Below are 12,425 nucleotides of genomic sequence, written 5' to 3'. Positions count from 1 at the left end.
CCAGCCATCTGACAGTAAAGAGACTGCTATATCTTCCAAAAAATGCACGTCTATGCAGATACTATATGGAGAAGCACACACCAGAAAGTCTTCCAAGGAAGGCTCAAAGAGTAGTGACTGGACTGTCAGAATCAGTTCTGTGAGGAACATGGGAATGAGAGACTCATCTTCCTCCTGCTTTTCCATTACAGGAACTCCCTGAAATGAGCACAGTGCAGTGTTATAAAGGTGCTAGTATAAAGGCATAAAATAAAACAAAGACAAGTAAACTATCGGCTGTATTTATAATCTTAGCATGTGGAAAGTCTTTCACAGAATAATCAAAGGAAAAAGTAAGGACAAATATTAAGGGAAGACATAGCAATAGACTATGTCATTGTAAAAACACTATCAGCAAAATGGAAATGTGAAGCCGGGCGTGGTGGTGCACGCTTGTAATCCCTGCGCTTGGGAGGCAGAGACAGGAGGATCACGCAGGTTCGAAGCCAGCCGTGCTGGTTTAAGAGACCCTGTTTCCAAATATAAAAAGTACAAAAATAGGTCTGGGAGTGTAACCCGGAGGTAGAAGGGTTTCCAGGAACCCCAGTACCACCAAAATAAATAAACAAACAAACAAATAAATAAATAAATAAATAAATGGAAAGGTGAACAATACTAGGAAAATATTTAGCAACCCATATAGTACATAGAAAGTTGGTAATATCTAAATAGAAGTGGAGCTTGGATACTTAATAGAAATAATAAAATAATAATACAGCTGATCTTTCAGTAGAAATATATTTCAATAGAAACGCCTTTTTCCCCCAGTACACAGAAAATAGCATGCACTATTCATAGTAAGCATTCCTCAATAAACGCTCACTGATGAGTTTTAATTTTGTTTGCATCCACCTTTTTGTCAGTGACTTCTGGCTTCTCTTCAGTAATCCATTTCTGAATGACATCTGCCGAAGGTGTTCGTTTTAGTTTGTCAGAGAGATAACTCAAAAGAGAGTTAGCAGAATTTACTGTTAAGACATGCAATGTATTCTGGATTAGATAGTCATTTAGACGAATAAAGCTTGAAAAGAAAAAGCAAATATTGTTTCAGGTTTTTTTTTTCTTTCACTACATATTTGTGACAGTGACTCTAAACCAAGCATTTAAATTTTTAAATACTATGTATCTGAGCTTTGATCTAATCATATTACAATAGCAGAGATTTGCTGTCTAAAAGAATTGTTTGTAGGCATTCTTCCTTTAAAAACTAAAATATACAGCATCAATTTAGTTAGGTATTGTAACTCTTCAGTAGGGAATTTATTGAGCAATATAGTTGTAAGGAACATTCCCCTAGCTCATCTTCCCAAAGGGCAATAAGAATTTTTAAAGTTCTTAAAATAAAAGTTTAATGCATACAACATTTCTAATTTGCATCCCAGAAATAAAAGTATGAAATCTTTGCTATTAAATAAATATTGTTTGGCATCAGTTGTTAGTCCAAAGGTATAAGCTGTATGTTTCCTTACTTGAGTTCTTAGGATGCAGACCAAGCCAGCAAGACATTCAGAATGACGTTTTTATTCTGCTTGAGTGGAGCTCTGGGGTCTCCAGAACCTCTAGACCCTGATGGTGGCCTTAGAGACAGCTCCACTGACCTCTGTTGCTACAGATATGTTTATATACAAACTAGTATACAGTTAAGATTAAATAGATGGTTTAAATTATTGGATTAAGTTGGTGAGCACTGAATAACAATGATCAATGCTTTATGGTTTCACAGGCAACATTTTAGAAAACTTTTGGCAAGTTTGTTTGCAAGAATAATTTGTAATCTTAAGTTTTAGAATAAGCAAAAACCTAAACTGAAATAGTTAAGGTCAAGAACCAGCTGGATATGCATTGGCAGAACTAGTGCTAGTAGGCAGAACACACCCCCCCCCCCCGCCCCCGGGTGAAGTCTTAGGAGGTGGACTTTCCTTCCTTGACTTCCAATGGCAAAAATCTGCCTTAGTGGTAGGTTTTTTGTATGGTTCTACAGGTGGCCATAGATCCTCAGGATCAAAATGGAGCAGAATGCAGCATATCTGAGGAGTCCCACAACTCTCTGTGTGCCTGACTTCCCTTCAGTTGGCTCTACTGCTGGTTTCCATGAACCAGGCTGCTCCAGAGAGAGCCTTAGAAATCAGAGGAGCTCTTGGCCTTGGGCATATACTCTGGTATCCAACAGCCTGATTATCACAACAGCTGCTTGCTGGGTGGCTGTTGAAGTGATAGATAGGCTTTTGAGTCATGCATTTAGGTCACCATTATCCTTCAGCATCTTACCACTATTAGTGAATTCTCTGATAAAGGCTTTAATTTTTTTAATTTTTAATTTTTTTAAGATCGAGATGCCATTTATTTCCTAGAAAGAATTCTATTTTGTAATTTCAATTTTTATTGTATCTATTTAAGTTGTACACATGATGTTTTGCCATAAAGAGTGAAATAATTACTCCAGTCATGCACATTAATATATCCCTCATCTTCCAAGATTTAATTTTTAATGAAACTCGAAAAGGATGGATGCTTTAATGTTTCTCCAAAGAAATAACAATCATTTACCATGTCAGCCTCATGCAATGATGCCTTTTGCTGGCCTGTTCTGTGTATGTCATTCTTTCAGAGTCTCCGTAAGTGGGCAACTCAAATGTCATTTCAGTCATACCTGTAGTGCTTGCAATTTTATAGAAATCTAAGAACAGAAGGCACAAGAATTCTTGTGTGAAAATTCCATTTCAATATGGACTCTAAGAGAAGACAAATAACTTTTAAAAACAACAAAATCCTTTGTCTTAGGAAGCATTTAAAACCCCCACAACCGTTCCAGTTAGGAACCTCCTATGAATGGATTTTGACAATTGACAAGAGTGTTAGCATTCTCATTAAAAGGAGCTGATCTTTAGAGAAGCTACCCCTTCCCCAGGCACACTTTTACACTCCCACCTGCCTTTGAGTCATCCTTTAAAGTCCATGCCAGCTGGACCCAATCCCGAGATCCATACACTCCCCCAATTTTAACAAGCCTATTGGCTAGGTGAGGCAGAGACTCCCTCCCTGAGACCACTCTTAGAAGGCTTATGAGTTAAGACTGTGTGTCCATTTAGGAATACATACACATGTGGGAGGAATGAAAGAAAAATGCAGTATTTGTTGTTTTTACCCCTCCGCAAAGTACACTGAATTTATAATAGACAACACAGAAGTTTGGAACAATTGAAATCGAGAATTTTTATTTAAACTCAAGACAAGTCGAATAAAGGGGAACTGATATTTTAGAAAGCTGTTACTTCTGATATATCCAGGTTCTTTGCCCTTCATACCCTCATGAGGTTCAAGTCCACAGTCATCAGGAATAAATCCCACAGCACGCAAAGCTAATCGACAAGCCTTCCTGACCACATCTTTTGCCTCATTTCGAAATTCTTCTAGGCGCTCTGTCACCTAGATATTGATGAATATATATAATTAATGATACCAAGTATCGCTAATAAAAAAATCTTAATCCTCACAAACAAAATTCCTTACCTCCTCTAGACGAATGACTTGTACAGCCTTAAATTCCTGCAGGGTGTAGGTATGACACTTTTCAATATAACAGAGTCCCATAAAGCTCAATTGGTAACACAATTCATTTATTTTAAGAAGAGCTGGCCGCAAATACTAAATGAAAATAAATAATTTATCATTATTTAGTTAAAAATCCTGGCTTCTAAATGTATAAAACATGTGGAAAGCAAAAACAGCTACTAAGGACAATAAACAGCTCTGTGAGTTAATTTTAACTACAACAGCAAAAAGTATACATTAGCTGGGAACACTACTGAAACTTTTTTCTAAAAACACTATTTGAATTAATTTTCATTCAAATTAAATTTAGATTTAATTTTTCCAAATTTCTTTCTTTTCAATTTTAAAAGGCATTAATGTCTTTTATCTATTCCAGTAATGAAAATGGTGGCAAGCAACAGAAAACTGAGCAATATTTTAATTTCACAAGGTTTGGCCAATGGCTACTAAAAGATTCTTTGGGTTACTTTAAAGGTTTTACAGCGTTCAGTCATAATGATAAAAGAAGAGAACAAGGCTAAATGTGAGTTTAAATTTTAGTGAGTAACAAGTTGCTTTGGAAAATTGTATTAGGTTTCCTCTAAAGTTTAAATACACAGTTGCTAGTGAACCAGCAATTCCATTCTAAGGATATGCCCCAGAGAAACAAATACATATATTCAGAAAAATACCTTGTACATGGATGTTAATAACAACATTACTCTTAGTAGCTAAATGTGTAAACAATCCAAATACTCATCAATGGATAGATGGATAAAGTAACTGTACACTTTGCCAGTGAAAAGAAAAACTATTTTACAATACAGATAAATCTTGAAAGCATATAAGTAAAAAGTACTAGTCACCAAGGGTAAAATATTGTATGATTCTATTTACATGAAGTACACAGAACAGGTAAGTTCATAGAGACAGAAGGTGAGTTTCTTGTTGTTTAGAGATGATAAAGTAATGGGGGAGTTGAGAAGAAAAAGATTTTCCTGTTTTTGAATGATGTGTATGTTATAAAACTGACTATCATTATAATGGGTCAATTCTGTGAATAAACAAAATAGCAATGAATTGTATACTTTACATGGCAAATTATATAGTATAAAAATTACATATGAACAAAAGTTGTTATAAGACAATGTAGGTACCGACAAAATTGGTTATTAAGAACTCATAAGCAAAAAGGTCAAGTATGTTTCCATATTTTCCCTTCAACCTAATCTAGAAGAATCAGAAATCCTAGTTAATTGTCAATAAGGACTTGTATGTGTTAGTCTAGCAAATATTTTAAACGCCACAGTGAATATGTTCATTTAGGTCAACCCTAGTTTAAAAGGGTGAGAGCTTTCCTGTCCAGTCAATGAAATCTAAGAGGAGATGATCCAGTACTCTGAGCATGACAGGAATGATAATTTCACTTCATTCCCTGCGGCCAAGTAGAAAACTCTTAATATAAGTTGAAATTCAGTGGGTAGAGTTTAAATATGGCCAAACATCCTTTAACGGTTCTTTTTCTGGGTTCACCCCATCATCCAAAAGAAATATTAAATTTTTTCCCTACTGTCTGAATCCATGGTAGAGAAACATAGGTGCTCTAATGAGAGATACTGAAAACAAGCCCTAAATTATTTTGGACCATCAGTCCAGAATGTCTCAAAGAAAAAGGGAGGTAACAGAGCTGCTGCCTTACTCTGCTTCAAAGGATATACCACTTTCCTGACCAAAAATAAAGGAGATCACAAATACAAGACTCTGAGGTTGCTTTTAACTAAAAAGGACCTATGCAACGCTCATATTTCTGCATGTTGCAACCCTAGTTAACACAGAAACACCAGCAGACTGCCAGAATTCTAAATGACAAGACAGGATGAAAACTGTGTCATCTCAAAAAGGTGAATTAACAATGAGTTCAGAGACAGTCATTGATATAAACATCCATAATACATTCACATTTGCCTTTTCTCTAATTCTTTAAAATATGATTAATAAATACATACAGGATTAACAATGAACAAATTTTTTTGTAATGATTTTCGACATCCACTGATTTTTTTGGAGCGGACATTCTTCTTCCACACGTTAAAAGCTTTCCACTTCCGAAAAAGTGAGAATATGGGAATCTTAGTGAGTTCTCTGTGATATAGATATTCCTGTTCCCATCGATCAATTTCAATGAATTCAATGTCATCATTATATATGTGTGTCACTGCCTTTTGGCTAATAGTATAGTAGTCATTTTTGTTGATGTTCTCATAATTTACAACTCTATAAACAAAAAAATTGGGACAAATAAATAAAGTATTCACTACATAATTAAGCAATTGAGTTATTTTTGCTGTAAATAGACAAATTTCTTGAATAATATTAAAATTTAACATTATTTAAATTTACTATTTAATAGCATTTAAAATGTAACAAAATTCAACAAACACCTTCAGGTTGAATAAATTACTAAAAAAAGAGTGAGAGCTGGTTTTAAACAACAGCTGGGCTTATTATAAAGATTTCACAATCCTGGCCATATACTTGATCATATAACTTACTTACAGTTATATGATTTTTACCATAAAATGAATCTACTCTAGATATTTAAAACTTAACAGTCCTGAATTAAGCTACCTAGAATTAAGGTTTTATCATTGACTCTTTAGAAACTAGTCAATATTAGCCAGGTATGGTAGTGTATACCCATAATCCCAACACTTGGGAGACTGAGACTAGAAGATCTCAGGTTTGAGTCTTGAGGCTGGCCTCAAAAACTTAGCAATACCCTCAACAACTTAATGACAAACAGACACAAAGACAGACAGACAGGCAGGCAGGCAGAACAAGCAAGTAGACAGGCAGGCAGGCAGGTGGGGAGGGACGGGGGGGGGGCAGACATTGAGATTGGAAGAAAGGAAGGGAAAAGGGCTGGGAGTACATAGCTCAGAGGGAGAATGCCATTTGGTCCAAGGTTCATTACCCCCTCCCCCACAAAAGAGGAAAAAATAGCATAAAAGAGTTTAAACTATACAATATTGGGAGAATTATGAGAAAGATGAAAGTAAGAAAACATGATTTAGATAAGAATCTACCCAAATCCAGCTAAAATACATATCCAATTGTTTCCTTCATTAATTCTCCCTCTCCCTGCCCCACCAACCTCCCCTAAACAACCTCACTGGCTCCACTGGGGTTTCTTCTTTATTACCTAAAGTCCCTCTTCTATCCTGATTACTTCCTAGCTTTCATATATGAGAGAAAAAATATCACCCTTAACTTTCTGTGACTGGCTAATTTCATAACATAATGTTCTCCAGGTCCATTAATTTTCCTGCAAATGACATAATTTTTTCTTCTTTATTATTGACTAGAATTCCACTGCATTTGAATCCTATAATTTTATAATCTGTTCATTTGTTGATGGACACTTAAATTGGGTCCATAATTTGGCTATTGTAAATTTTGCCACTATAAACATGGATATGCATGCTATTACTGTAATGTTGTGATTTAAGTCCCTTTGGAAAGGTAATAAGGAGTGATAAATCTGGATCATACAGTGGGTCCATTTCCAGTTTTCTCCATAGCAGGTGCACTACTTTGCAATCCCACCCACAGTGTATAAGAGTTCCTATTTTCCCACATTCTTGTTAGCATTTACTGTTACTTGACTTTTTTTTTTTTTGGTGGTGGTCCTGGGGTTCCTGGAAGCCCTTATACTTTTTATTTGGAAACAGGGTCTCTTAAGCCAGCGCGGCTGGCTTCGAACCTGCGCGATCCTCCTGTCTCTGCCTCCCAAGCACGGGATTACAAGCGTGTGCCACCACGCCCGGCTACTGTTCCTTTGAATTTTGTGTGTGTGGTGCTGGAGATGGAACCCAGGAACATTCTACCTCCAAGCTACACTCCACAGCCCTATTTTTTTATTCTTTATTTTGAAACAGGGTCTCACTGAGTTGCAAATAGCCTCACTAAGTAGCTGAGGCTATCAGTGAACTGTAATCCTCCTGTCTCAGCCTCCCAAATGCTGGGATTACAAGCATTCACCACCTCATCTGGCTTGTTATTTGACTTCTTGATGACAGCTATATTGGAGTTAGATAGAATCTTGCTTAAAAACACACACACACACACACCAAATAACCCAATCAGTAAAAAGACAATCAAACTAAACAGACATGTTAAAAAGAAAAAAATACAAATAGCCAATAAATATATGAACAAATGTTGAACAACATTAGCAATAAGGGAGATGCAAATCAAAACTACAGTGAGATTCCATTTAAGATATATTTTTAAATTGTCATTCCTTAGTATATAAAAAAGGAAATAGATCCAGTAAAGCAAGAACAAGATAAAAACAGAAATGAAAAAGAAAAAATGTAATAAAAAAGGAATGATTTTCTAATTTTTCTTTAAATGAGAACTTATCTACAATACAAAGATACTTTCTGTAAAATGAGCTATAAAATTGAAATGTTGTATGAAACTTAATAATAGAACATGTATGAAATATGAAATAGCACCTTATTAAAATATATTTAGGAATTTAGGAAAGCAATATTCATGAGGATTCCATGAAAGCATAGAATAATAAGATAAAGTTTAACAACACACACAAGCCAAACTCCATTTGCTCTTATGTTAAAACTATGTTTAAAACTCCAGTGGAAACAACTGTTTCTCCTATCTGTGTTCTCTCCCAGTTCTTGGCTCTGCATTCTGAACCTGGAGTTCATGGCCCAGTAGAACAGCCTTCAGGGCATCTGAAAAATGTCTAAAATTGTTGTATACAAACAAATGCAAGTACATGTGTTTTTGAGAGATTGGAACAAAAGTCGCATATGCTGTGGGTCTGTTTGTCAAAAAGCTAAGAACTGCTGGCACAATTGTTTTTGGTTTTTAGTTTTGTTTTACTATAACTGAGAATGAAAACAACTTTTGTAAATTGGGGCATACAGGAATGAAAGCAAACCCAAGAACCTTTCACATGAGCTCCCAGGAGAAGCTGAGGGGCCCAGTGAGGAGGTAGGGTGGGAGAGGGGCTGAGAAATTTGGGGTCACTCTCCTACTTCACAGCTGCAAAAGAAAGCCTTTATAACATTTACCTGACCCGATTATGTGACTTTTTGTCTGTGACCTAATTAATTCATAGCAGAAATGTCTAGTAAAAGGCCAGGCATTGCATGGTGCTGTGAGGATGTGGAAAACATTTTAAATGTTCATCCTTCTTCTTTTGTCAATAGTTGAGGATATAATTAGGACTTTCTTGGAATGATTTACTCCAAAATATAAAACTTCAACTTGCCAGTCAAATTTTAACTTCAGATATTTCATTACCATCAGACATTAAACAGCTCTAAAAATGAGAACAAACTGCTGACCAAGATCTTGGTGAATGTCTGAAAAACTTGCTCCGTGTGGTTTTCTAGAAAGTGGCAGATGTACTCCATGATTCTGAATTACAACTGTTGATGCTCCATACCATTTAAATTTTTTTATTTACATTTTTCTTCCTGTTCAAGATACTCATTCTCAAGACCCTAAGCTTTTTCCTTGACAAATCTCTACTGTCAAAAGTAAATGAACACACCTTAGTCTTTTACAAAGACTGGATCATTAATACCAAAACTGCCTGGGGTGCTTATAAAGAATCTAGATTTCTGGGCCTAACACAGAATCCGAATCTTCAGGTATTCTGCAATCCCAGGTTAACAAGCTGCCTGGACAATCCTTATACACAGTGATGTCTGTGAACCACTCAACTAACAACAGAGGCAGGGCAGAGACCACATGAGCATCTCTTTCATACCTTCACTTGATAATCAACATACTGTGTTTTTCTTCCTAGGCATATCACCCATGCTTCCCTTCAATCAAGAATGAGAAAGTTGCATTTCACCTTTTTTCTTTTATTTTGGTACTGGGGCATACATACATTTGGCATAACTGAGAGTTAATGTTGGTAGTGTCATGTTGTAATATTCACACATTGATATTACAAATCCTTAGTATCCCACTGTAGCCTTATTTAGAGAAGCACCCTTACCAAGTGATCAAGTTTATATTTATATGAACAGAAAAAAAAAGAAGAAAATGTAGATGTACAAAACTGAAATAATAGTGAGGTGAGGCATTACATTGATATGGAAAAAATCCATCATTTACAAGTGAGGGAGTTTTCTATCACCAATAGTGGCTCCTTGTACACCAGCCACAAAAAAGAAATACTTAAATAGTGCCCAAGTAGGGGTCTTCTTAATTCAACTAAATGTTTGAACACACAAGACTTTCATAGACTATACAAAAGAATGGGTGACATTTTGGGGCAAAACAATAAAAATCAATTAAAACACAAGTCATGAATGTCAAGAGAGACTGGTATGATGTAATCCAGATTCTGAAAGAAAAAAACTTCCAGTCAAAAAGGCTATATCCAGCAAGATTATTATTCAAAATTGATGGGGAAATGAAAGCATTACATGATAAGCAGAATCTCAAAAAATTAATGAATAAAATCCAGCATTAGAGAAAATACTTAAAGAAATAAATCATAAAGAAGAAAAATGAAGCAGATTTCAGAATCAGAGAAGAAATGAATTTGATCAGTGGGGCAACTAAGCAAAGAAGAAACAACATTATATCAAACAATATCAAACACAAAATGACAGAAAACAAAAATTTTATCTTAATAATAACACTGAAGGTCAAAGAACTTAACTCACCAATTAAAAGACATAGACTGGCAATGTGGATTAAAATATATAATTCAAATGTATGCTCCTTGCAATAAACTCACCTTACAGCCAAAGTTATTCATAGGCTGAAAGGGAAAGGATGAAAAAGATATATCATGCTAATGAAGACCAAAAGCAAGCAGGGGTAGCAATGCTGATATCCAATAAAACAGACTTTAAGCTAAAATACATCAGAAGAGACAAAGTAAGACACTTCCTTTTATTAGTGGGAACAATTCAGCAAGAAGATATAATGATAGTAAATGCTTATGCCCCAAATGTGGGTGTATCCACATTTGTAAAACAAACCCTTCAGGACATCAGATCTCAAATAGGCCCAAGTACAATAATATTGGGAGACTTCAACACACCATTTATGCCACTAGATCTATTTTCAAGGCAAAAGATAAGTAAAGACTCTTCAGAACTAAAGAAAAGTATAAACCAAATGGACCTAATAGACATTTATAGAATATTTCAACCAAGAACAGCACAGTATACTTTCTTCTCAGCTGCCCATTGAACCCTCTCCAAAATATATCACATCCTGGGCCATAAAGCAAGCACAAGCATTCAAGAGATGTAATACAATTCCTTTTCAGCTCACAATGGAATGAAATTAAAAATCAACAACAGGAAGACCAATGAAACTATTTAGGTACATGGAGATTGAATGATACACTATTGAATGAGGAGTGAATAAGATTAGAAATAAGGAGAGAAATAAAAAAATTCCTGAAAATAAATGAGAATAGAGATACAACATACCAAAATCTTATGGGACACTTTGAAAGTAGTGTTAAGAGGAAAGATTATAGCATTGATTGCCCACTTAGGAACAGAGAGTCAGCCAGGTGTGGCAGTGTACACTTGTAATCCCAGCATTCGGGAGGCTAAGACTGGAAGACTGTGGTTCACAGACAACTTCAGATTCTTAGTAAGGGCCTCTGCAACTTAGTAAGACCCTGTTTCAAAATAAAGAATAAAATAGGGCAGGGAGTGTAGCTCAGAGGTCGAATGCCCCTGGATTCCATCCCCAGACCCGCAAAAAAAATAAATAAAAATAAATAAATAAGAACAGAGAGTTGTCATCAGGTAAACAATCTAATGACACATCTCAAGGACCTATAAAAACATTAACAGTCTAATCCCAAAGCCAGCAAAAGGCAGAAATAAATAAAGTGAGAGCAGAATAAATGAAATAGAGAATAAAAAAATAATACAAAGGAAAACAAAAAGCTGGTTCTTTGTAAAGATTAACCAGATTGACAAACCTTTAAGCAACATAACCAAATGAGAGAATCAACTCAAATCATTAAAATCAGAAATGAAAAATAGAGACATCACCACAGACAGTGGGGAAATTCAAAGGATTATCAGAAACTATTTTGATAGTTTATCCTCCAATAGACTAGGAAACATGAAAAAAAATCTATATATTTCTAAACACATATAACCTAACTAAATTAAACCCAGAGGACATAGCAAGCCTAAACCAATGAATAGAAAGCAAAAAATTGAATCAGCAACAAATATTTTGCCATCAAAGAAAAGCCCAGGCCCAAATGAGTTTCCAGCTGAATTCTACAAAACTTTCAGAACAGAACTAATCTCAATACTTCACAACTTGTTCTGGGAAACTGAAAGAGATGGAATTCTTCCAAACTCTATCAGGCCAGGATCACATTAATACCAAACCAAATAAAGATACCTCAAGAAAAGGAAATTATATACCAATATCTCTGATAAATATAGATACAAAAATTCTAAATAAATACTAGCTATAGGCGTTCAAAAGAATTGTACACTACGACCAAGTTGGTTTCATCTCAGGAAAGCAAGGATGGTTCAACATATGCAAATCAATACATGTTACTCACCACATGAATAGATCTGAGAACACAATTTACATGATCATATGAATAGATGCTGAAAAAGTATTTGACAAAATCTAACACCATTTTATGTTAAAAATACTGCAGAAAATTGGAATAGAAGAAATGTATATCAACCTCATTAAGGCAATATACAATAAGCCCAAAGCCAACCTCAAATGAATGGGGAAAAACTGCAGGAATTCCCTCTAAAATCAGGAACAAAACAAAGATGCCCACTATCACCACT

At 35.3% G+C, this 12,425-nt stretch overlaps 1 protein-coding gene across 1 annotated transcript in view; it reads right to left on the bottom strand.

The window, feature by feature from the left end:
* The window catches only part of DNAH6 (dynein axonemal heavy chain 6), a gene marked incomplete at both ends in the record, with an annotated part of 205,522 nt that overhangs the window by 157,259 nt on the left and 35,838 nt on the right, over nucleotides 1–12,425 (bottom strand). The window contains 6 exons of the mRNA XM_080711415.1: nucleotides 82–198; nucleotides 892–1,060; nucleotides 2,587–2,716; nucleotides 3,345–3,465; nucleotides 3,550–3,684; nucleotides 5,577–5,844. Coding sequence (XP_080567541.1) covers nucleotides 82–198; nucleotides 892–1,060; nucleotides 2,587–2,716; nucleotides 3,345–3,465; nucleotides 3,550–3,684; nucleotides 5,577–5,844 — 940 coding nt within the window. The remainder of the gene's footprint in view (nucleotides 1–81; nucleotides 199–891; nucleotides 1,061–2,586; nucleotides 2,717–3,344; nucleotides 3,466–3,549; nucleotides 3,685–5,576; nucleotides 5,845–12,425) is intronic.

This window comes from Muscardinus avellanarius, assembly GCF_963383645.1.
Source record: "Muscardinus avellanarius genome assembly, chromosome: 15".
NCBI lineage: Eukaryota > Metazoa > Chordata > Mammalia > Rodentia > Gliridae > Muscardinus > Muscardinus avellanarius.
The sequence above is the reverse complement of the archived record's forward strand: the minus strand, read 5'-3'. Positions and strand labels throughout refer to the sequence as shown.